Source organism: Mirounga angustirostris, unplaced genomic scaffold, assembly GCF_029215605.1.
Source record: "Mirounga angustirostris isolate CCGP_5_RB_7025 unplaced genomic scaffold, mMirAng1.0.hap1 SCAF_17, whole genome shotgun sequence".
Classification (NCBI taxonomy): Eukaryota; Metazoa; Chordata; class Mammalia; order Carnivora; family Phocidae; genus Mirounga; species Mirounga angustirostris.
The window spans coordinates 37,195,285-37,219,821 of NW_026991725.1; the positions used below are offsets into that span (position 1 = coordinate 37,195,285).

The following is a 24,537-nucleotide window of genomic DNA, read 5'->3' on the forward strand; positions in this document are numbered from 1 at the left end:
GAAGGGCGAGGTCCTCGCAGACCGTGGGGGAGCTGGGACTTGATTCTCCAGCAGAGGCAATGGGGCTGATGTGCACTCTCAGAAGCTCACGCTGGCTGCCGTGGATGAGGGGTGCAGAGGCGGGGCGGGCAGGGAGGTGGCAGCCAAGGCAGAGACACAGAGAACCCACCCCTGGCGTGCCTGGGGGATTGCGATGGCCCAGACCTGAAGGCACAGGTGAAGAAGGAGGGTCGAGTTTGGGCTGTCCTCCGAAGGGAGAGGCAGGGCTTGTCGGCGGAACGGAGGAGGAGGGTCACGTAAGAAAGAGTGGGTGAGTCTCCTGCGGCAGCCTGGCCACACCCACAAACTGGGGGGCTTTGAAACAATGCAAATGTGTTCTCGCATGATTCTGGAGCCTAGAAGCCCCAAATCAAGGACTCTGGAGTGCCAGGGCCCCTCTCAAAGCTCTAGAGAAGAAACTTCCCTTCCCTCTTCTGGCCTCCAGGGCTTTGAGCCATCTTTGGTATGCCTTGGCTCCTTTCCTAGGCACATCGTTTCTGTCATGTGGCCATCTCCTGCCTGTATGTCTCCAAGTCTGTGTCCAAATTTCCCTCTTCCTATCATAGGCCACCAGTCATATGGGATTCGGGGCTCACCCTAAAGCAGTGCAATCTCATCTTTACTTGATTACATCTGCCAAGACCCTATTTTCTAATAAGATCACATCAGCAGGTTCTAAGTGGACAGAGACTGGGAGGCGGTGGGGCGGGGGGACACCATGCAACCTAGTGCAGACGGGCATCGAGGTGACCTCCAGTTTGGGGCCTGTGGCCGCTTAGCAGAAAATGGTGCTCTTGACTGAGAAGAGAAGACTTGGGGACAGCAGAGGTGGAGTGCAGGATGGGGAAGGAAGTGAAGTAGGGTGGTGGAGAGCTCTGGGCTGAACTTGTTAAGTGTGAGCAGTCCATCCGACGGCCAGCTACAGGAGAAGGAACAGCTGACGGCGGAGGCGAGGAGCCCGTGAGGAGGCTACGGGGGCACCTGCTGGCTTGGGCAGGGGCGGCAGCTGCCACAGGGGGAGCGGGGAGAACTGCGCAGAGGTGGCAGGTGCAGAGGGGACTGGCGTAGGGTGAGGGGCAGGCAGAAACTCGAGACTGATTTCAGAAGCCTCTGGTGCAAATAATAATTTAGAAACATAAACTGGGCAATGGATATAAATAACCAGCTCATCACCAAAGACATGCCTAAGGGTACTAAGGAACTAATAAGATGTTTCACCTCACCTGTGATCCAAGAAAAATCGGAGAAATGTGAATCACCGGGCTGAGGGCACAGACTCCAAAATCAGACTGACTTCAGACAAATTCCAACAGTGCCTGGGCACATCCTGTCCCCTCCATAAGCCCCGTTTTATCATCTGCAAAACTGAATAGCAGCCCCCAGCTCGTCCAGTTGTCGTGAGGACTAAATGAGCTAACACACGTATGCGGCACGTACAGGGTACTCAGAATGCTGGCCAGTACTAATGTAAGGCACCATTTCTTTACCCAGCTGGAAACTGGTTTTACCTTTTTTTTTTTTCTTTAAGGAAGCTCTATGCCCAACATGGGACTCCAACTCACAACCCTAAGATCAAGAGTCACATGCTCTCCGACTGAGCCAGCCCCGTGCCCCTGGAAACTGTTTTTAAATGCATGTCCCCACGGGGCACCTGGGTGGCTCAGTCATTTAAGCATCTTCCTTCACATCAGCATCCGTCAGCGGGGAGTCTGCTTCTCCCTCAGCCCCTACACCCCCCGCCCCGCTCATGCTCTCTCTCAAATAAATAAAGTCTTAAAAAATAATCATAAAATAAATGCATGTCCCCAGTGCTACCCCAGGGGCCCTCAGGAACCAAACAGGAAGAAAGAAGGCTCTTAGAGAGACCTCAGAAAACTCAGGGAAGCAACATTTATAAAGAGAAGAATCTATCATTTATATCAAAGAGGTACAAATGTATGAAATAAATCCATGGAAATGGACAGGGTGATGGAGGGAGGGAAAAGAAACGGGGAGAACAACAAATTTCTGGAAACTGAAACTACGAAAACATAAAAAAAAAAAAAAGACACATTTGCTCTTTTTATGTAGTTGAAGTCAGTGAAACTTCCCACCATGCAGAACAAAACAGCAGAGAGATTATAAAATAAAGAGAGAAGAGAGGAAAACGAGAGACTCATGCAGGAAGCCCAATAGCCAACTAATAAGATTAATTGAGAGAGAGAGCAGAGGACCACTGGGAGAAACTATTAAAGAAACCTAAAGATAACACTGACCCAAACTGAAGGATACTGGTTTCCAAATCAAAAAATTGCAGAATAGGGGCACCTGGGTGGCTCAGTCGTTAAGCGTCTGCCTTCGGCTCAGGTCATGATCCCAGGATCCTGGGATCGAGCCCCACATCGGGCTCCCTGCTAGGCGGGAAGCCTGCTTCTCCCTCTCCCACTCCCCCTGCTTGTGTTCCCTCTCTCACTGTGTCTCTCTCTGTCAAATAAATAAATAAAATCTTAAAAAAAAAAAAATTGCAGAATAGATTTGTTTAGAAATATGGGGGAACATTTCTCAAGAAACAGACAAAAGTGGTTACTTTTAGGAAAGAGGGCTGTGGGAAGCAGGGGAGGGGAATGCTGTTTTCTTCTTTAAAGCCTTTTATTAACATTTGTTCTTTCTAGACATGTGCACCGATGACCCTGAGAAAAGTAAACAACGATTCAAAAACTCAAGTCCAACTTAAAATGAGCAACAAATCATTAGCTAAAAATATCCTGGCTATGCTCGCAGTTAAGCGCATTTCAATTATACCTGGATAACACTGAAAACTGATATGGCCAGTTCTTGTGATGGGGAACCATGCAAGCACCAAGATAACAAGAAAACGTTCGGGAAATACTAAGTGAAAGAACGTGTTTTTAAATGTTATGTACAGTACAATCCCATTCTTTTTAAGTTATGTACAAACAAAGAAGTTTATCCAAGTTCCAAATGTATCCAAGCATCCAAGATGGCGCTGCTGAGAAGAAAGTTGGGACGAGTCTGTGTAGGGAAGATAATCAGCTATGGGTGGACAAGGGCTGCTTAGCAACAAGGGGGCCACATACTGAAGGAAAGCTGTTCCCAAACCGTAATGCCCACGTTCGCTCACTTAGGTCAATTCCAAATTCCACGTGTGTCCTCTGCCCACTTCCCTTGACAGGAGATAATAGTAATCAAAATGTATTAGGCATTTACTATGTGCTGATCACTGTGCTAAGTGCTTCAGGTATTTTGACTCATTTCATGTGCACGACAACCCTATAGAGGAGATAGTACTGTTTTACAGACAAGGAAACCGAGGTTTACCAAGTCTGGGCTCATACAACTAGTAAGGAGAGAAACCAGGCTCAAACCCAAGAAGGTGACTCCAGAGCTCATTATAATACCAGAGTGCAGGCCTTCTAGAGAAAAGGCCCCACCCCGCAGTGCCCAATGCCCCCTGCCCTTGGCTCACCCCATGCCACTGACAGTTTGAGACATTTCCTGGCATGACTACATCCTGAGAAGTTCATCGTAATTAAATCATGGGGAAATTTTCAAAGTGCTCCAGAGATGTAATGAGTTTACATTCAATTAATTCCTTCCTTCATTGGAAGAATCAGGAAGATGGATTTCCTTATAGACTCACAGGGTTTCTCATTGCCTAATTTGAGATTTCATCCTGATGTTCCAGAGTTGTGCCTCAGTGCACACAGAGGGTCTGGAGAAATTGGGCTGGGCCTAAGGGCATCCAACCCCCCAAGGAAAACCTCTAATGCACTCACCAGCTCATTCAACGCTTATATTAAAAATATTTTTTAAGTGCCAACTACGTTGGAGTTCCTGTACTAGGGACCAAGTCCCAATGGTGAAAAAGACAGCCCCTGCCTTCCAGGTGCTTCCAGTTTGGAAATGAGGGGGGAAAAAAATGAACAAACAATTAGTATCTGGCGATAAGTACTACATAGAATAAGCAGAGAGCTTCAAATGCTTGTCAAGGAAATCCTATCTCAGATAGGGGCTAGTAGATGAAGAAGGGGAAAATGAGATGCTCAGTCTGTTAAGGAGCAAAGTCTCAATGGCAAGGATGTGGAAGGGACCAGACTCCCAGAAAGACAGAGCAAGCAAACCCTCAGGACTTGGGAAATGAGGTCCATCGTGACAAGACTGAGTTCGAATAAATGAGAGGCAAATTCTCCCTTGACCAGTTAGCAACAATTTACCTCCCAACTCAACCTGCATAGAACCAGGAGCATTCCTATTTCAAACCAGCTGGATGCTAGCTCTCTCCAGCAGGGAGGGGCTCATCCTTTCCAGGGGTTACATGAGATGAGGTCCTGCTTAGGGTACTCCACATTGATTCATGAAACAGAGCAAGGGAATATGAAAATGTGTAGGCACAGGAAGGCTCTCAAAGAAAGCACAGGTCTATGGGGGCAGGGGTGAGTGGGTGGATAGGACCCATTCTTCCTCTTCTATCCATCCATCCATCCATCCATCCATCCATCCATCCACCCACCCACCAATCCATCCATCCATTTGAGCATTGGTTTATTTGTTCAATACATCAAAAAAATTTATTGAGAGCCTTCCATATGTCAGGAACACTTCCCCAGCATCTTCACTGATTGATTCTTTTTAAGATTGTAACAGTCATGACTCCCACCCCTCCCAGGGTACTCTCTATCCTCCTCCATTTTTTACTGTGCTCATTTCACATTCATCTCTGTCTGACATACGTATGTTTTCATGTAGACTGCATCACGTAACTCTCTCTGCTAGAATGGCAGTCCCACGAGAGCAGGAATTTGGGGTTGCTTTGTTTACTGTGTATCCTCAATGCTTGGCGCACCTTGGGGAGACTTTGGGAGGACCTTGGGGGGACCTCAGGGAGACTGAGACTTCCTTCTTTTCCACGCTGTCCCATGCATCCCATGGACAGATGACACAAAGAAGTCCAGCATGGGAGGTGGCACACCCTTCATCTATTATGTGCAAAAAAGAAAGCCTACAGCACCCAGATTATTATGAGGGTCAGATGAGGTAATGGATGGGAAAAAGCTTTGAAAAATATGAAGCAATAAACCATTGTCACATAATAATATTTGGGACTCAGGAGCCCATAAGATGAAGTGTTCCCTGCAGTCAGCTCATGGACAAACCCCACCCCGCAGATCTCTTCATGCATAATTACAGAGTGTTCTGCAAATTCAGATGGGTAATCTACTTAAAGCTTATGCACAGCCAATGAATCTTTGCCCCTTCTTCCTGCCTTAAATACAATACTAATCTATTTTCCCCTTGCTTATGCATTTTAACAGATATGTATTTTTTTTCTAACCCCCCTTTCCCACCCGCCACCCCCGCCCCAGAGAACAACAAACTCACTTAGCCCCAGGGCTGTCATGGTTAATTTCTTACAAGAAGACCAGGGCTTCAGAAAACTAAGAGGTTTCCAAAGAAACGCTACCAAAAAAAAAAAAAAAAAAATCTGTGCAAGGTAAGTGTGAAACCTTCCTTCCCTTCGCTCACTTGTCAAATGCACAATTCTCATGGCGCTCACTCTCCATCAGGCCTGATGGTTCTATTCTGATTGCTGTTTGGCAAAGTCTGGAGAAACAGCTCATCGTGGCCCAGAGCCGAAGTCAAATGTGGGATTAAAAGCCAGGGCACCAAGACAGCAAAGATCAGCGTCCACCAGCAAGCTATTAAGGTTCCTGTCTCCCTGGTATTTTGTTCTCGCTTCGCTCTGGAGGGCACAGAGGTATTAAGCAGTCATGCCCTGATTTTCCCTTTCCACTCCGAGCACAAGGTAGGAGGGGAAGGATTTCAGTCTCGATGAAGCCGGGAGAGGCCTGGAGGTTACAGGACTTGCTGCTAATCACAGGGATTGTAAACAGCTCGGCCAGAAATGCAACCCAGGGCTCCCGCCTCACTGTCTGAGCCCAGCGCTCTTTATTACTGTGCAGGAGCAAGCTCTGAGTCCTGGCCTCAGCTGCCCAGAGAGGGCTCCTCTCGCCCAGGCAAGTGGAGGTGTTACAGAGGTGTTCCTGAGGTCCCATTCCTTGGGGTAGGAGGCATCCAGGAGGGAGAGCCTGAGTCTGACACACCTCTCCAGGCCCTGGGAGAAGGCAGCTGAGGATCCTCAGCCTCTGAGGATAGCGTCTCCGGTCTCCATGTACTCACCACCCCCGGGGAGCAGAGAGAGGCATAAATCCATAGTTCAGCACCATTCAGCTGCTCTGCCCGCACTCCCACCAGAGAAACACTAGGAGGGACCTTCCCTCCACCGCCCTGCCCTCAGCAACGTGCTCTTTATATCCTTAAATTATGTTCCTAAAATGAGGCAGAGACTCCCCTGGAAAGACGGAGTAGAATGGATGCCTGAATTTAAAAGGGAATTTTTTGACCCTCAAAAAAAAAAAAATCAAAGTCATATAGGTTAAGGAAGCCAAGCAATGCTGAGGCGTGGAATGTAAGTGAAGAACTGGTATTTGTCCCGGGCCCTTCCAATTCCACAGTGTGGACATACCCGCTCCCAAAAGGTCACATGTCCCCAAGAAAAGATTCCAAGGAGAGTACATTACTGTTAGCCACAGAATGTCACCTCACCCATGCTAGTTCTTGCTTCGAGAACAGCGTAGCCCTCGTCCTGAGAAGCTAGTCCAAACACTTTCCTCTCAGGAGACCAGAACACACCCATGACGAATCTGGGCCCATGAAGGTTCTGCTTCTCTGCCGCCCATAGAGCATGAGCATGAATTAAGCTTCACTGGGTCTTCAGATGTCTTCTTTGGGTGTTTGTTAGCAAATGGAATGAAAACCTAGAAAGAGACTTTCCTCTCACTCGATGGGAGTGATGCCCAAAGAGAAACTTAGAAGCAGGATGGAGAAAATAGGACAAAGGGAGACCCAGCGTTGGGGGCCAGGGACTTCTAGAAATGGCAACAAAAAGGCAGCCAGCAACAGAAAAGGAATATTGATCCTGGGAGGGTAGACTATCAACAGATATCACCTCTGCATGCATGGTGAGGCGGTAGAGGGTGGAGCAGAACCATGATATTTTGCAGGCTCCTGCCACCAAGAACCCTCGAATCTGGGTGAGCCTTGCAACTTGCTCTGGCCAATAAAACATGAATAGAGATTTCGTGTAAGCTCCTGAGTCTGGGCTTCCAAGGCCTTACAGTTTCCACCTACTGACCCATGAACCACCATGTGGGACAGAGACCCAGAGGACAGGTAGCACCAAGTGCCCACAACTGTGAGGGAAGGCCTCCTGCACCCTCCAGCCTATTTGCACCACCAGAAGACCCCACCTCGTGAGTGACCCAACGCAAGACCAGAAGAACCCACCCAGCTGAGCCCCGCCAACCCAGAATCATAAGAAATAACAAATCGTTGTTGCCGTAAGCCACTAGGTTTTGGGGTGATTCCTAACTGGCACAAGGAGTGTGGGAGATGTTTGCTGTATCTTGAAGCATGTGGGCACATTTGCTATATGCTGACCACCCAACCTCCATTACTCCTACTTTGGCAACAGCACCTCGATTTTGCTTCAGAGGAAACATCTCCCCCACCCCCATTATTCATCATTTTTAGTCTTTGCTTTTCATCTATTGGGAGGAGGAGGCGGCCAGTAGATGTGGACAGGTCGCCCAGGCCTGGCCAATCAACACGCCACATTCCCATGGCCATGGCGGTTTGTGTCCAGGGATGAGCACACAACCCAAGTGACTCCCTGCCCATGAAAGTCAATTCCAAGGCCATTTAAGCTGGGGAAGGAAGACTCCTCCTCCCCTTGGATGTGAGACTGAGGGGATGTCAAAAGAATATCCAAAAGTGGAGCCACACAGGGAAGAACAAGGCCAGGAAACAGAAAAACCCAGGCCCCGGTGATATCTTTGGATCTACAGAGTCTAACAGTATTATCTGAGTCAAGTTCTATGCCTGGTATTTTAAATGCATGGGCCAGTACATTTCTTTTTGTCCTATGCCAGATTGAGCTAGATTTTTCATCATCCATGGCCTCCAAAGCCCTGGCTGATAACAGAGATGGAGGGACTTTTTTTTTACTGCATACCCTCTGTACTACTTGAATCTCTTGCCAAGTTCATGTTTTACTCCTCCACTCTGAAGGAAACTAGTTAAAGAATGAATAATGCAGCTCATTTAAAAGAAGAATATATACAAAATGTACACAGAGAAGGTAAATCCATAATAGCATTAGGGCTCAAAGTTCTCTCTGCAGTGGGTTGTATGGCCAAGAGGGCTAACTGCCTGCTCCAGTTTCTATTCTCCCCCATCCTTCAGTAACAGAATCCCACTGTCTGGCTGGGCACATGGCAGCACAGCTGAAAGACCATGTATCCTAGCCGTCCTTGCAGAGAGATGGGGTCTTCTAATAAGTTCTGGCTGGTGAGCTGTAAGTGGAGCTGTCAGGCAAGACTTGCAGGGAATCTCCCTCCCACCTACCATCTGGAGGGTGGATGTGATGACCTGAGCTCCAGCAGCTACCTTGGGCCAGAAAGGCGAAGGCCTCCCTGTGGGGTAAAGCACTGAGTGGAAAAAGGAGCCTAGATCCCTGGGGACTCCAGCCACGGTCTCTGAATTTCTTCTGCATGAGAGTCTTCCTTGTTGAAGCCACTATTTGGGGTGGGGGTGGGGTCTCAGTTACTCTCAGTCAAAAGCAGAGTGAGCAGAAGGAAGCATCGCCATCAGTACAACTAGCTGTAGGTGTCTGGTTGCCATGGAGACTACCCCGCCACACAGATTCCAAAGTACAAACCCACTCAAATGAGAAAGGCCCGATGTAAACTCCACCTCTTCTGTTTCTGGCAGAGTCCCCCTCACTCAGCCCATAAGCCAGGAGGCAACAGCAAATTCTCCAACAGCCCCAGGGGAAGGAGCCCCAGGAACACAGTAGCTGTGATGGGCTTGATCCTCTCTGGCTACCTGCGCAATCAGAGGGCTGCCAGGTCCTCTCAGTTCTCCAGCAGGACCGTCCTTTGCTCTCTCCCTTCCTAACTCTCTTGCCTCTGCCTGATTCAAGGTGCTAAGGGGTCCAGGCATCACCTAAAGTAATGCAAGAGGCTCTGATCTGCCTCTCTATCATGGCCTCCCCCTGCACGCTCCCTACGGCCACGCTCTCTGCCACCAACAGAATGCACTTCCTGAAAGTACAACTCTGGTCCCCTCACCCTCTCAAAAACCTCTAGGATTTCCCCACCAGTCGAAAGAACAGACCGCAGGGGCGCCTGGGTGGCTCAATCGGTTGAGCATCTGCTTCTGGCTCCAGTCATGATCCCTGGGGTCCTCGAATGCATCCCCACGTCGGGCTCCCTGCTCAGCAGGGAGTCTGCTTCTCCCTCTCCTTTTCCTGCTCCCCCTGCTTGTGCTCTCTCTCTCCCTCAAGTAAATAAATAAAATCTTTTTTTTTAAAAAAAATAGAGAACAGAGCGCAGACTCCCTTCCACAGGGCCCCAACCTACGTTTCAGCCATCACCTTCCAACCAAACCAATTGCCATGCCTTCAACAGTCCTGTGTTTTCCATGGCTATGCTTTCAATATGCTGTTCTTTCTGCCCACAATTCACTTCCTTCCCCTGCTCTGTGCCCATCCCCAAGCTCTACTTATTTTTCCAACCTGGATTTCATCCTTGAAGAAATCTCCCCTAACTCCCCGACTAGAAGTAACCTCCCTGTCCAAGGCTTCCCATCTCATTGTGTACATGACCTTCGCACAACCACATGCTGACCCATCTCACAGTGACAGGAACCCAGCCAAGCTTAGCCCTTTGAAGGGCGGGATTGCATCTTGCTTCTTTACATACCCCCACAATGCCCACCACACAGGAGGCGCTCACTAACCGATAGATGGATTGGCCTGAAGACAATCCTCTCCCTGTTCCCACCTTCCAAGCAGCCACTCCCCAAGGAAGGAAGGAAATTAATGGTTATTCTGCAAGCAGAACACGTGTCTGGGCCATCTCTAAAATTGCACAGGCCCTTGACAAAGCTCTGATGACTGGCTCTTCTCCCTTCTTGTGAGTGAGCCCCCCCTGAAAAGCAATCATGAGCCATCCCATGGCAGGCTTTCCACAAAGCACTTGTGTTAATAACATGTATCGAGATTTGGTCTTGGCAGGCAAAGGCTAAAGGACAAGACTTAACCAATATTAACTTCGATCCCTTGTACTTGGAGTATCGTGCAAAAGAGCTGACCCTCAGCAAATGCTTTGTGATGTGATTTGTACTAGGATGTCTATGAAAAATGATGTCAGTGACTCTCTCTTATTTAAATTGCAGCAGAAGACATTTAGGTTGGATAAGTTTCTAACAAGCTAGCTAAACACTCAATTAGGTTACCAAAAAAAAAAAAAAAAAGTGGAGACTGGCTTCATAAAAGTCTTGGGGAGCAAGCTACACTCCCACCAGCTGTCTGGGTTTGGTGAAACATTGCCCTGTCAGATGGCACAGGGATGCCTGAGGTAACCCCCAAAAGGCCCTGCCCGTGCTGAGATTTTTCAGACACAGAGTGCGATCTAAGGAGGCCTGTGCATCAAGTGAGAATTTCAGCTCATGCTCAAGTTCTCCAAGCAGCAAAGATCCAGCCCTGCGTCTTTCTTTTGCACGTGCCAAGGAGCCCAGAGGAAGAGCCTGAGTTCCCAGCTGGTAGCTGTCCAGTATCACCTGACCAACTGGGAAACATAGCTGTGAGTACACCTGCCCCCTCCAACCCAGGCTGGTATCAAAACCAACCAGCCTTAGAGGCCAAGACAACTGTCAAGCACGGGGTGGACCACCCCAGCAGCCCACGGCAGGCAGGCCTGCAGCAGGGGACCAAAGGCAGTAGGACCCCAGGGTTCCCCCATCCAGGTTCTAAGGCTCCATCCTCCACACCCAGTGCCCTCAAACCAGGGCCCCACCCCCACATATGGGCTCAGGTGAACTCTTAGCCCCACAGCTACTTGGAACCTCTGAAAGGAGTCTGCTGCTTCCAAACACCAGTTCATCCTTCATTACACAGTGGTCCCCATTAGAACAGGGCCCCTCGGTGCGGGCTGCACACTTGGATCACCAAGGGAGCTCAAGAAACTACTGAAGCCTCATCCCAGCCCCAGAGATTTGGATGTATTAGTCCAGGCTGTGTCAGGGGCACCGGGCCTTTAAAAATTTTCCAGATGGTTCTACCATGCAGCCCAAGGGGAACCACTGCATCAGAATGAAGGGAGTTTCTCCAAAGCCAGAGAGAGAGCTCCTTGGAACCGAACTGCCCAGCATGTGAGGCCAAGTTAGCTCCCTCTGCTAGACCATGGATGCCGAGGACAGTTGCCAACTTGAGGTTGACTGGAGCTGGGAAACCTCGTTTTAGCTCACAATCTCAAATTGCACACTTTTGTCCTCAGCCACCTGTCTTGACACAGCGTGCCTTATGTGACAAGGAGATCAGAGCAAAATGGTCCATGTCGTTCCCATGCTTCCCTGCAAAGCCAGCCCCTGAAGAGTCTTCAAAGGCCCACCCCAGCTAAGGGGCAGCAGGAGCATCAATTTCACAAGCCAAGGCCAGGCCCCACCCCCCCGCCCCAGCAAAACCCAGCTCCCCCAGGAGATCACCCGGTCAGGAATGGTCTGAGATGGCCAACCCGGGCCCTGCAGGACACAGAGCTGTGGACACCTGCTCCGGCTCTTGGCCCTGCAACCAGGCCTCAGAAAACCTGTCAACACTAACCCGGGGCGTGGCAAACTTCTGTAAAGGGCCAGATAGTAAATACCTCAGGCTTTGCAGGCACCACAGCCCCCGTTGTGGTTCCTCACTGGGCCATTATACTGCACAAGCCACCACAGACAATGTGAACAAACAAGTCTGTTTGGGTTCCAATAAATCTCTACTTACAAAAACAGGCAGTGCGCCCACCTCTCCACTAGATCATAACTTCCTTAAAGACAGAGACCGCCTCCTAGCACTTCTTCAAATCCTCAGCACTTGGCACAATGCCTGGAATACAACAGATCCTCTATCAATGCGGAATGAATGAATGAATGAATGAATGAATGAATGAATGAATGAATGAATGAACGAACGAACAGATGAAGGACAAATGAGCCAATCATCTTAAAGGAATATCTATTATACATTCACCTGCTCCTGCAGGGAGATGTGTAAGACTTATTGTCTTTGGGGGCATTCACACCTGACTACTGAAACTCAATCTCAAAGCCCTTTTTAATCTGCTGGTCATTTACATACACTCTCACCTCCCCCTTCATGGGAACAGGGAAGGGAGCCCCAAACAAAGAGGAACAGGGTTTCCCCAAGGAGAGTGCCTGGCCAGATCTGTAGAGAAGGCCCAGGTCTGCAAGGAAGGGCAGAGGGGACAAGAGGGATGCAGGGGTTCCCAGGCCATGGGAGTGGAGCCTGAGGATGCACGTGGGGAAGGTGGGGAAGCCGGAGAATCCAAGCAACCATCCAGGGGCTTCTGGGCGGGCCTCGGAGCCACACAGACCTGCTGCTTAGCGGGGCAGGAGAATACATGTAGGCTCCTCCACGCAGACAAACGCTGTTACTTTCCATCACCGTAGACAGAAGGTAATGTATATCATTGCCCCCCCACACACTGTTTATAATGACATAGGAAATCTGAAGCATGAAATTGAAAAGAAAAAGCACAATAATAATAATAGTGATGGTCTGTCTCCTTCCTGAGTGCTTTTCTCCCCTTTCTCCTCTCTTCCTCCCTCACCTGGCCACCCCTCTTCCTGCAGCAAGACTTGGCTTTCCTCCCAACATCAAGTCAAGGTCAGGATGTGCCGGGAAAGAAGGCCCTCATCCTGCCGGCACATGTCACACCAGAGGAAGGGAAGGCCAAGGGACAGACCTGCCACCATATCGCCCTCATGCCCACAAGAAACATTGCTGTTTGGGGTTCCTGGGTGGCTCAGTCATTAAGCCTCTACCTTGGGCTCAGGTCATGAACCCAGAGTCCTGGGATCGAGCCCTGTATCAGGCTCCCTGCTCAGAGGGAAGCCTGCTTCTCCCTCTTCCCAACTTGTGTTCCCTCTCTCGCTGTGTCTCTGTCAAATAAATAAATAAAATCTTAAAAAAAAAAAAGAAAAGAAAAGAAAGAAAGAAACACTGCTGTTTGGGGTCCAGGAGAACCAAGTCACAAGTCAGTCCTGTCTCCTGTGCTGCGTCCGGCATCTGCCCGTGCGTGGCAAGGTTTAAAAACACTCAGCCGAGACACAGAAGTTTTCCCATTGTAAACTGGCCATCTGAGTCCTTTAAAAATAGAATGCTTCGTGGGACACCTGGGAGGCTCATTCAGTGAAGCGTCCGACTCTTGATTTGGACTCAGGTCTTGATCTCAAGGTCGTGAGATCGAGCACCGAATCGGGCTCGGTGCTGGGCGTGAAGCCTGCTTAAGATTCTCTCTCCCTCTCCCTCTGTTCCTTCCCACCCCCCCCAAAAAAATAATAAAATAATAAAATGCTTCATCATGCAAACCTTCAGGGCCCCAACCCCTTGACCATGAGTTTGAACGTGTCTTGCAGCGTCGCTACGCAAGAATCTTTGGTGGCAGGAGTGGTGGGTACCCCTTACCAACCGTGCCAAGAACCTGGAGGGAGGCTGGGAATAGTCCTGGTTAGAGAAGAGCCCTTCCCCGCATTTTTCTCTACACACCATGCTACGTGTAGCTGGTCAAATGAGACCCCAGGGGCAGGTAGCTCCCAGCCCCATCAAGCCAACCTGGTATTCTTCCTCACTTCTTGGCTGAGAACCAACCTCAAGGGCGGTCTTCATCCTAAAACAGACTAGCATCACCTCCCCGGTCATTGCATCTCAGTGCAAAACAAGACAACCTGCAGAGAACAGGATCGAGGAGGCCCTGGGGCTCCTCAGTTCCCCAAAGCTTGAAAAAGCAAATTTAAGAGAGGAGCTCTGCTCTGGACAACTGCCTTGATGCTTCCCAGGTGGTCTGTCCAATCAACATGATGCTGGGACAGGGTCTGCTCTAGGTGCAAGCATGGTCAACATCCCCAAGGGGTCATCCTGGGGCCCTCCATTCTTCTCAGCCTCATAAAGAGGAAAATCATGGCTCAGAGAAACAGAGAGCAATGCTCCTGGTAGGAGCCCCATCAGGGCCTGTCTGCATGCTCCTCTCACGCCGTCCTATGTTACACTGGCTGTGGCCCAGCCCATTTCAGTGTCGCCCAAAAGACCTCACATTGAAAAATCTCCATTAGGACGTATCAGGCCTCTCTACCTCTCAGGCAGGAAGATGGAGAAAAGGTATCAAGCAGTTACTACACACAGTCCGGGATCTGTGGGGCCAGGAGCATGAAAGCTAGGATTTCTGAAGACCCCATTCAATGGCTGCTCCCCACACCCAGCTCTTCTCTCTCTACTATTTACTCTACAATAAACCTTTCCAGTGGATTACCTGAAACCTCCTCCCTGAATCCCTCATGCTACAAATTGAGTCCATTCTGCGCATCCATTTCTCCACGGAAATGGAGAACAGCTGGTCACCTGCATCCCTCCAGACTCCAAGGCCATCACTGGAGAGCGTCATTAACTTCCAACAGGGAGCCAGTTATTTGGAGAAAATATTATTCACCACGTGCTGCACAAAAACAGACTCAGCCAAAATCTCCTTAAGAAAATCATGTCTTTCATAAGAACCCGGCTCCCTATGGGATTAAATAATAGATATGAAATTGCCTCTTCGTGCCTACAAGTAAGCTGCTTGATTGGTAGGCTGTCTCTCTCTTCTGCAGGTTCCTGGTCCTATTTATTCCACACAAGTGCTTCTTCCTCGAGAGAAAATGTATATTGATTCAGAGATTCCTAGTTAATGTAAGTGTCACTAAAAAGAGACATCAGAACCTGGGCAAAGAAAATTAAAATGGTGACCCTGGATGTTCTGGCCTCTTCAAATTCATCTAAACGTTTATCTTTTGGGACAATGACTTCTTTCTCATTCAGATAAAAAGATATTCAATTGCATGTTTAAATTTGCCACTGAATAGGTTGAGTAGATGAACCAAAACTAACCACAACGCTTCACAGTCGCCTTACGAGCAAAGGACACATGCTAACAAGCGCTGGAACCTGCCCCTTTAACAGTGCAGAACCAAGAAGCCCTTCATGAATCCAGTGCCAGCTCTCAGCAGTCAACTGAGGTTCAGGAAGACCAAGGAGCTTGCCCAAGGTCACACAGCTAAATGCTGGCAGCCCCTGACTTCTCGTCTGAGTTCGGTCCCAACTCCACCCCTATCTAGCAATTTTTGATTCTGGGTAAGTCATTTACTCTCTCTGGATTTGTTTCCTGCCTGTAAATAGAGGCAACTGGACCAGACCTCAGCTGGGAGGCACTGTGGTTTAAGAGCGGAAGCCCTAGAGTCAGACTGTGTGTTCAAATCCTGACTCTGCTCATCTTGGGATCCAGAATGATTTATTTACACTCACTATGCCTAATTCCTCCTCTGTAAAGTGGTAAATAACAGTACCTGCTGTATACCTCATAGAGCATTACAAAAATTCAATTAGATGATCTATGTGAAGTGCTCAGCAGAGCACCTTGTAAAAAAAACGGCGTGATAAATATTAGCTATTATAACCATCTAAAATCTTTTCCTGCTTTAATGTTGTAATATTCTAGGTTTCACTTTCTGCCTTTTTTTTTTTTTAATGGTAACATTTCTCCCCATGAAGTTCACACCTCAGGCAAGAATCAAGGGCAGACATGGGTACTGAGAAGAACAAGATAATGATTATTAAAGACTTAAAGAGTGATTTAAGGAGTCAGGGGGAAAAGAAGAAAAGGCAAATGGATTCTAAGAGGAGTCATTTAAGGAGAAGTGATTAATGCTTCCAAGGCCTTACTAATGAGAAAAAACCACCTGTGAAATATCCCGCTAAGCACATTTAAAATGACATGTCCTTAGTCTTAGGAATCTCCTTTCTCAGTGCACAATTATATATTGTAGAGATGTGTTACTGCAGCATTATACCAGATCCGTATTTCAGAAAAGAAAATGCTAAGAAGAAGAAGAAGGAGAAGGAGAAGAAGCAGCGCACACACACATAAACGTATACACAGCTGCCCATGAAAACGTGTTAACATCTGTGCTGGGTACGGTGGGACCCCAGTCAACTGGCTGATGGCTAGTTTTCCCTTTTCGTTTTTTCTTTTAAGATTTTATTTATTTAATTGAGAGAGAGAGCACGCACACAAGTGGGGGGACAGAGGCAGAGGGAGAGGGAGAAGCAGACCCCCAGTTTAGCAGGGAGCCCAATGCAGAGCTTGATCCCAGGACCCTGAGATCATGACCCGAGCTGAAGGCACATGCTTCACCGACTGAGCCAGCCAGGTGCCCTGCTAGTTTTCCCTTTCCAAGATATTTATTCAAAGTGTCTCAGAGCTGTGAAGAATAAATACAAAAGCTGTGTTGAAGGATACCAAGCACTATGTCATGTTTATCCAGATACCTTGTATGTGCATGATAAAAGTTCTCTAAGGATCTGCTCAGGGCTAACAGTGGCGACCTCTGGGAAGCAAGGGGGAGAGGCAGGATGATTTTCTCCTCCTTCTCCTTCTTCTTCTAACTTTAAATACATCTGTCTTTTTACACATTCCACTCTGTGACTAGAGAGGACACATCAAAATGCTCTAGACCTGGATTTCTTGGCATGGCACCACTGATATGTCAGTCTGGAAAATTCTTTGTGGTGGGGGCCATCCTGGGCACCGGAAGGTGTTTAGGTGCGCATCCCTGGCCCTTAGCCACTAGATATCAGTTTTGACAACCAAACATGCCAAATGTCCCCCGGGGGGTAAAAGCATCCCTCAGTTGAGAACTACCGTCCTAACCAGCAGAATGGCCATATTCATTATAAATTATTCCATGATTACTACAAGCAGTTATTATAGCTCAGGCCCCCGGGGCTCTACTGCCTTTTCCCTAGTTTGGGGAAGCATTTATGAGAACTCACTACTAGTCACCAAGGCCACTGAAATCTCCTGCGTTTGAGCCTCAACTGTCTCCCACATCATGCTTTTACTTTTCTCCATGTATCTGCTGACCTTCCAGGAGTTCCTCTTATGGAACTACCTCAAGGTCAGTTTCAGAAAAGAAAATGCTAAGAAGAAGAAAAAGGAGAAGGAGGAGAAGAAGAAGAAGAAGCAGCGCGCACACACAGATAATTTTTAGAATCTCTTTTTTTAACTAACTACATTAAAAATCAGAAGTAAAACTATTTTGTTTTAGATCCTCATACTTAAATGACCACAATACACTGGCCTGATGATTTCATCTTAAATGTTCATGTTTCATGCTTCCCAAATTCATTCTGACATGTCCTGAAGACTATTGTCCTCTGCTTTTGCTTATTTCCTTTCTTGTTTCACATCGGTTTTTGATTTTTGCTATGTAAATCTTACAGTGGCTTTTGCCCTAAAAGAACAAACTTGAGGGACACCTGCGTGGGTCAGTCATTAAGCATCTGCCTTCAGCTCAGGTCATGATCGCGGAGTCCTGGGATCAAGTCCCGCATCGGGCTCCCTGCTCAGTGGGGAGTCTGCTTCTCCCTCTGCCTGCCGCTCCCCCTGCTTGTGCTCTCGCTTTCTCTCTCTCTTTCTCTCGCTCTATCTCAAATAAATAAATAAAATCTTAAAAAAACAATAAAAAAAGAACAAACTAGAACAGGAGACACAAATGCCTAGTCAAAAGCAGAAAGACAGCACAGAACAGAGTTCTTCAAACTCTGTATCTATGTAACCCTTGTAAGAATTTTTAAAGACTAGGTACCTCCTCACTTCTTTTAAAATTGACATTTAAAATATTTTCATCTTGAGTTTAAAGAGTTGCAAAAGATGTAATTTCTGGCCTAAAGTGATTTCTTTAAATAAAACTGTTTCATCGGTCAATTAAATGTATCCGCTAGGGGCGCCTGGGTGGCTCAGTTGGTTAAGCGACTGCCTTCGGCTCAGGTCATGATCCTGGAGTCCCGGGATCGAGTCCCGCATCGGGCTCCCTGCTCGGCAGGGAGTCTGCTTCTCCCTCTAACCCTCCTCCCTCTCATGCTCTCTGTCTCTCATTCTCTCTGTCTCAAATAAATAAATAAAATCTTAAAAAAAAAAAATGTATCTGCTAGGATCTAAATGGCAGAGGGATTTGATTCCCACCATTATCCACTGAAAAATATATATAAACTACACTGTATGTTCATGTGTTATGTACTCTTCTGTTCACAGGCTACTTTCTAAACACACAAAAAAGCACAAGCAAGCCCTTCTTCAAAAGTCCAAAAACTTACATCATTCCTTTTTCTCCTAGATTTATGTTTCAATTCCATTTCCCCACAGAATTTCTCCTAAAGCAACTTATATTTTATGCTAGAAAGTCTATTATTGATTTCTTTACCCTACTTCTTTGCAATATAATTTAATTTTTAGGAAAATCCATGTAAGCCTAGGGCTCTAACTGCTTAAGTAACAATTTCCTGGATTGAGTTACCATTACAACTATAAGTGGTAGGGAATAGATCTCTAACCACAAAAATATAACACAGTTTTATAACTGTTAAGCATTAAAAAGCAAAATATTCTTTGAAATGCATATTTCCATGGATGTGCCCTTTTCCTTGTTTTTTCAATTCATTCAGATATCCATGGACAAATATTAAGTGGTCATCGCTAGAATCAGGGACAGCTGGGAATCAATTTTATTTCTATTTTTCTTTTCCTTCTTCTTTTTCTTTTTTAAATGTAAGCAAAAAGAAAATGTGTTCACATAAAGAAGAGGATGGGGAAAAAATAGATACTTTGTTACAATACTGTCCTTTTGTTCTCTGAATTTTATCCAAATTACAGGCCCCAAATCTCAGAGGTCCATCAAGGAAAACTACTTTTAAGGATCTCTGTGCTAACAGTTGGATTAGATCCACAGTCAAAGGACCAAGACAGCATCTGCACCACTGGAGGATTTGTGCCCAGGGATCAGTGATGAGAGGACTCACTTTCTCCACATCAGCACAACATCCCAAGGGTCCCCCTTACACGTGGAGATTTTGCCACCCAGAGACAAGGTAATAAGGGAAGAGTGTGTCTTTCTTTTGGAAAGCGGGGGAGAGCAAACGGGTAAGGGAATGCGGGCAAGGGGAACCGGCTGCCAGAGCATCCTCAGGCAGAGCGGTTTTAAGAAAGAGAGCCTGCGGATGCTGAGGACCTGGAAATGGATTTTGTGAACACTATCCGTTCCCCTGTGTGCCACCCGGAAGACCTCTGTGTGCTCTGGAAGGTCCATGGACCCCAGTCTGATGGCTGCTGACTTAGGTGACCTCCGGGAGACCCCAGATCATAGGACTGTACAAACAGGACAAAGGAACCACATCCTGATTAACCAAAAGAGAAAACCACATGTTGGGGCGCCTGGGTGGCTCAGATGGTTAAGCGTCTGCCTTTAGCTCAGGTCATGATCCCAGGGTTCTGGGATCGAGTCCCACATCGGGCTCCCGGCTCAGCGAGGAGCCTGCTTCTCCCTCTGACCCTCTCCTCTCTCATGCTGTTTCCCTCTCGCTCGCTCTCTAAAAAAATAAATAAAAATCTTTAAAAAAAAAAAAAGAAAGAAAAGAAAACCACATGTTACATGACTTCTGGTGGGACGGACACACTCGGAACACGCGGCATCACCAGGGCACATTCATGCCTGGAAAACAGGCTCTGAAGTCACCAAATCCCAGGGTCTAATGCCCAGCTCACAGGAGATCAGGGGGGCCTGGGGAACAAGGGAGACAGCCCCCCACCCCCCAGGAAGCCATTAGCCAAATAGCCAAATTCACAACATGGAATACTCTATGGGTATAAATGACCCAGTTTCTCCAACAAATTACTACAGTGGAAAAAAAAAAAAAAAATGAGATTGTTCAAGAATAAAAAGACCCTGAAAAGATATAACAAAAATTCAATGTGAAAATCTTGTTCGGATGCCGATTCTAACAAAACAATTTTCGATGACCCCTTTGAAAAAAAAATGGTGGGAATCATTATGAACGTGGACTGGGTGTTAGGTTACAATAAGGAATTGCTAATTTGGGTAAGTGTGATAAGAGGATTATGTTGTTAAAAAAAAAAAAAGTAAAGTCATTCAGTTAGAGATGTGGATTGAATTTACAGGTAAAATTACATGATGTCTTGGATTTGCTTTTACGAAATATTCCAACCTCTCAAGAAGGTGGGGGAAGGGGCACCTGGGTGGCTCAGTCATTAAGCGTCTGCCTTTGGCTCAGGTCATGATCCCAGGGTCCTGGGATCGAGTCCCGCATCGGGCTCCCTGCTGAGCGGGAAGCCTGCTTCTCCCTCTCCCACTCCCCCTGCTTGTGCTCTCTCTCGCTGTGTCTCTCTGTCAAATAAATAAAATCTTTAAAAAAAAAAAAAATAGAAGGTTGGGGGAAGTCAGAAGAAATGCGATTAGCAAATCAGTAATGCTTGAAGCTGAATGATGGCTACAGGGGATTCTGTCCATTTTTTTTTTTTTACGTGGAGATGTCAGTAACAAAAGGATTTTTCAGGGGAAGGTGAAAGAAAGAATATTTAATTAGCACCAAGGAGAACCTGAGGCCCTTCCTAAATACCATCTTATTTCACAAGTGCTGAGACAGCTGCCCAACAAGCAAGCCTCCCTTCTGGTCTCAGAGGCAGGGGCATTCAATAAGCTGGCCAATAAGTAGGGGCAGAGATAAAAAGGGACCTGGAGACCACAGAGATGCATCTGGGTTGCATGGAGAGAGCCTAGAAATACCCCCTTGGCAGAGAAATGTCAGAATAAACACATCTCTGTTTACATCGCTCCTACCACACGTTACTTACCCCTGCAGCAAAGCCAAGACTTCCATCCAAGATCCGCCTCTGAAAATATAAACAAGATGTTTCAAATTCTAAGGGATGTTTCTGGGGATAAAAGGAAACCATAAGACCTCAGAGAGCTACACGAATAAAGACTGGCCCGGGCCTGAGTTTGCCAACCTGTCTGCAGGCCTGGACCAGAGCCTTTATAACGTGGGCCAAGAACCAAGGGAAAAAAAAATTGTTTGAACCTTCCATCCATCCCACAGCCCATCAGAGTGTTTTTTCAGGGACGCCTGGCTTCCACTGGCCCATACGTTGCCTTCGACCTGGCTCTCCTGTGAATTATAACTATAAACCTTAATTAAGTAGCTGGCCTAAAAGATGGAAATTGACAAGTGTTCATGGGGACCAGGGGGGCCAACCAGAACTCTCCCACGGTGCAGCTGGGGGTACAAAATGGCACAGCCACATTGGAAAAATGAACTGGCAGCATCCACTAGCAGTGAACATAGGTGTCCCCTATGACCCAGCAGCGCCGCTCCTGAGCAGTGAAATCATCACCTAACGGCAACGCATACTTGGAGTCACCAAACACAGGCACAGAAAAGCTCTCAGCAGCAGTACTTGGGAGAGCCAAACTAGAAGCTACCCAAATGCCCACCAACAGTAGAATGGAGACATCAATTAGGAGGTATTCATACAACAGAATGCCTCATGGCAATGAGAGCACACACGATATATATATGAATGAAGCCCATAATCAGGCAGGGTAAACTGGAAAATAAACAGCGTGGAATCAGCCAGACACAGAAGAGCACATACTATATGATTACTCCATTTATATAATGTAGAAACACACGGAAAACTAATCTCTGCTGTCAGAGACCAGGAGAGGGACTGCCCTTGCAGTGGAGGTCGGTGGGGGCAAAGGCGGGGGGGGGGGGGGGACAGGGGGTGGGGGAGCAGGGGGAGGGGGTAGGGACTGGAAAGGAGCCTGAAAGGCTGCTGGGGGGCTGGTACTGTTCTAGTTCTTGAGCTGAGTACTAGTTTCATAGAAGCCATGAAAAATCATCAGGCTGTAAAATATGCACTTTTCTATATGCATTTTATATTTCAATTTAAAAACATTTGTTTAACTTCATAGTCTACGTTAGGGGTATCATCTATAGCCACATGGACATGTTACAGGCATGCTGGGTTGCTGATGGTCCCAACCCTTGAGACTCCCAGTGACGCTGGGTAGCTAGGACCACTGGCTCAGCCCTCTCCCTCCTCTGAGTGGCTGCAGGGTAGATGGAAAGGATTGACTCCAGGCAGCCGCACAAATGACATTCTTCTCTAGGCATGCCATGACAGGAGCAAAGCTGGCCTAACCAAATAATTAAATCAAACCGAACAGATCTAATAAAGAAGTCAGGTAACATTATTCTACCAGCATTCATCTGGATCTTGAAAGGAGAAAAAATGTACTTTTTTAAATGTCACTAAAGCCTTGATTCCACTTTTAGACATTTATTTCAAGGGATTAATCAGATACGTGCTCAAAGGTTTATGTCCATCATAAAGGTATTTCTAAAAAAAAAAAATCAAGAAAAAAGGACATAACCTAATTGTCCAACAGTTGAGGAACGGCTAAACTATAATGCATCCTTAGGACAGAACATGACACAGCCAGTTAAGTAACCCAAGTGATTGAAATAATCAAAGTCATCAAAAAGCCATTTAGGGATGTAGGAGGAATGCTTGTGATATCAAGTGAGGAAAACTGGTTATAAAACATTACATACCATTTGGTCCCTATCATGTAAAGAAACAGGCATAAAATTGTGTATACTCAAATATAACCGAACAAATCTGAACAAATAGGTTCAGGTTTTTTTTCTGAGAAGTGGGATCAGACACTTTTTTAATTGTTTATTATTTATAGCAGCAGCGTCCACAATAGCCAAACTATGGAAAGAGCCCAGGTGTCCATTGACAGATGAAGAAATAAAGAAGATGTGGGGGGCGAGGTGTGTGTGTGTGTGTGTGTGTGTGTGTAGTTATTTGGTTATATACACTATAGAATACTACTCATCCATCAAAAAGAATGAAATCTTATCATTTGCAACAACGTGGACAGAACTAGAGTGTATTATGCTAAGCGAAGTAAGTCAGGGTAAGACAAATACTATATGATTTCACTCATATGTGGAATTTAAGAAACAAAACATGAACACAGGGGAAGGAACGGAAAAATAAAATAAGATGAAAACTGAGAGGGAGGCAAACCTAAGAGACTCTTAACTATAGGGAACGAACTGAGGGCTGCTGGAGGGGAGTTCGGGGGGGGATGGGGTAACTGGGGGATGGGCATTAAGGAGGGCACGTGATGGAATGAGCCCTAGGAGTTCTATGCCACTGAGGAACACTAAATTCTACCCCAGAAACTAATAAAAAGTAAATAAATAAAAATAAATTTAAAAAGAAACATTTTATATCTTTAAGCTTTTCCATTCTTTACAAGCTTCCTACAATTAAAATATATTTTAAAGCAAGAAAACAAATTTTGAGTGAAGCCACTTCGGAAAGCAGCGGTGGAGAGCAGAGTCCGCGTGTCTACCACCCCAGGGGATCCTTGTTGCAGCGCCCCCTTAGCCGAATGAAAACGGAGGTCAGCTCAGGGCGCCAGAGCACATCTCTGGGGTCTCCTGTCTTGGGCCACCTTTCTCCCAACAGCAAGCCTCTTCCCGCTCCTCACGCCCACTTCCTGTGCAGAAAGGGTTAACGTAGCCGCCCCCCCCCCGCCCCCCCCCCCCCCCCAGCCTGCTCCCTTTGCAAGGTCCTGCTTGCAAGGCTGGTCCTTGGCTGGCTCCTGGGGACTTGGGACTTGAACCGCTCCTTCCATTCGCTGGTAAGGGTGGGTCCGTGTGCCTACACTGTTTTCCAAACAAGGTGACAGGTAGGGGACACCTGCTTTCTTCCCTCAAGTCTCGAATTTCAGCAGCCTAGAGCGCCTTCATGACCAGCCCCAGGTAGAATAGTCAGAGGCTGAGGCTCTGAAGGGTGCCCTGGGTGGACACATCACACATGTGTTACTGTATTTTTGTTTCTGGGGGAAGGAGAACTCAGAGTGTGGCCCTCACAGGAGGGAGGGAGCATCAGAAGCCTGTGCCCAGACTTCCCCAGACTCCGCCTGTCTCTTTCTCCTGCTGATCCTTCCAATGTTAAACCTTAGCCGTGAGTACAACTATAAGCTGAGTGGCATGGATCCTTCTAGTGAATCACCAAACGTGGTGGTGGTCTTGGGGAATATGCCTTGCACACAGAAGTTTCCAGCAATTTCTCCTGCTGATCCCGGTGGTTACACTAACACGAGACAAATTAGGGGCTCTGAGGCTCCAAAGGGGATGGGGGCACCTCTGTGAAGAAGGGAAGGCACCTCTTCCCTCCCGAAGAGCCCCCACAGCATTGGCCAGGGCCACATGGGGCTCCGGGGCCCCACCCACCACGGTGCTGCCTTTTCCCCAGCCCTCCACAGGGCAGCCCAGCCCAGTGCGGCTCAGGCCTCGCCTCATTGCAAAATAACTGGGGAAGACGAAACCATGGGCCTCTCTGCCCAAGAAGGGCACAAAGATGGCATGGCTGGGCTGTCATGAAGGAGGAAGAAGGTTCAGTGACC

At 47.3% G+C, this 24,537-nt stretch overlaps 1 protein-coding gene across 10 annotated transcripts in view; it reads right to left on the reverse strand.

Annotated features, from left to right (window-relative positions):
• SLC39A11 (solute carrier family 39 member 11) overlaps window positions 1-24,537 on the reverse strand; it is a 403,594-nt gene that overhangs the window by 299,262 nt on the left and 79,795 nt on the right. For all 10 annotated transcript variants that reach the window (XM_064583524.1, XM_064583522.1, XM_064583521.1 and 7 more), the window contains one exon: window positions 20,898-20,936. In XM_064583524.1, the coding sequence (XP_064439594.1) occupies window positions 20,898-20,936 (39 nt within the window). The remainder of the gene's footprint in view (window positions 1-20,897; window positions 20,937-24,537) is intronic.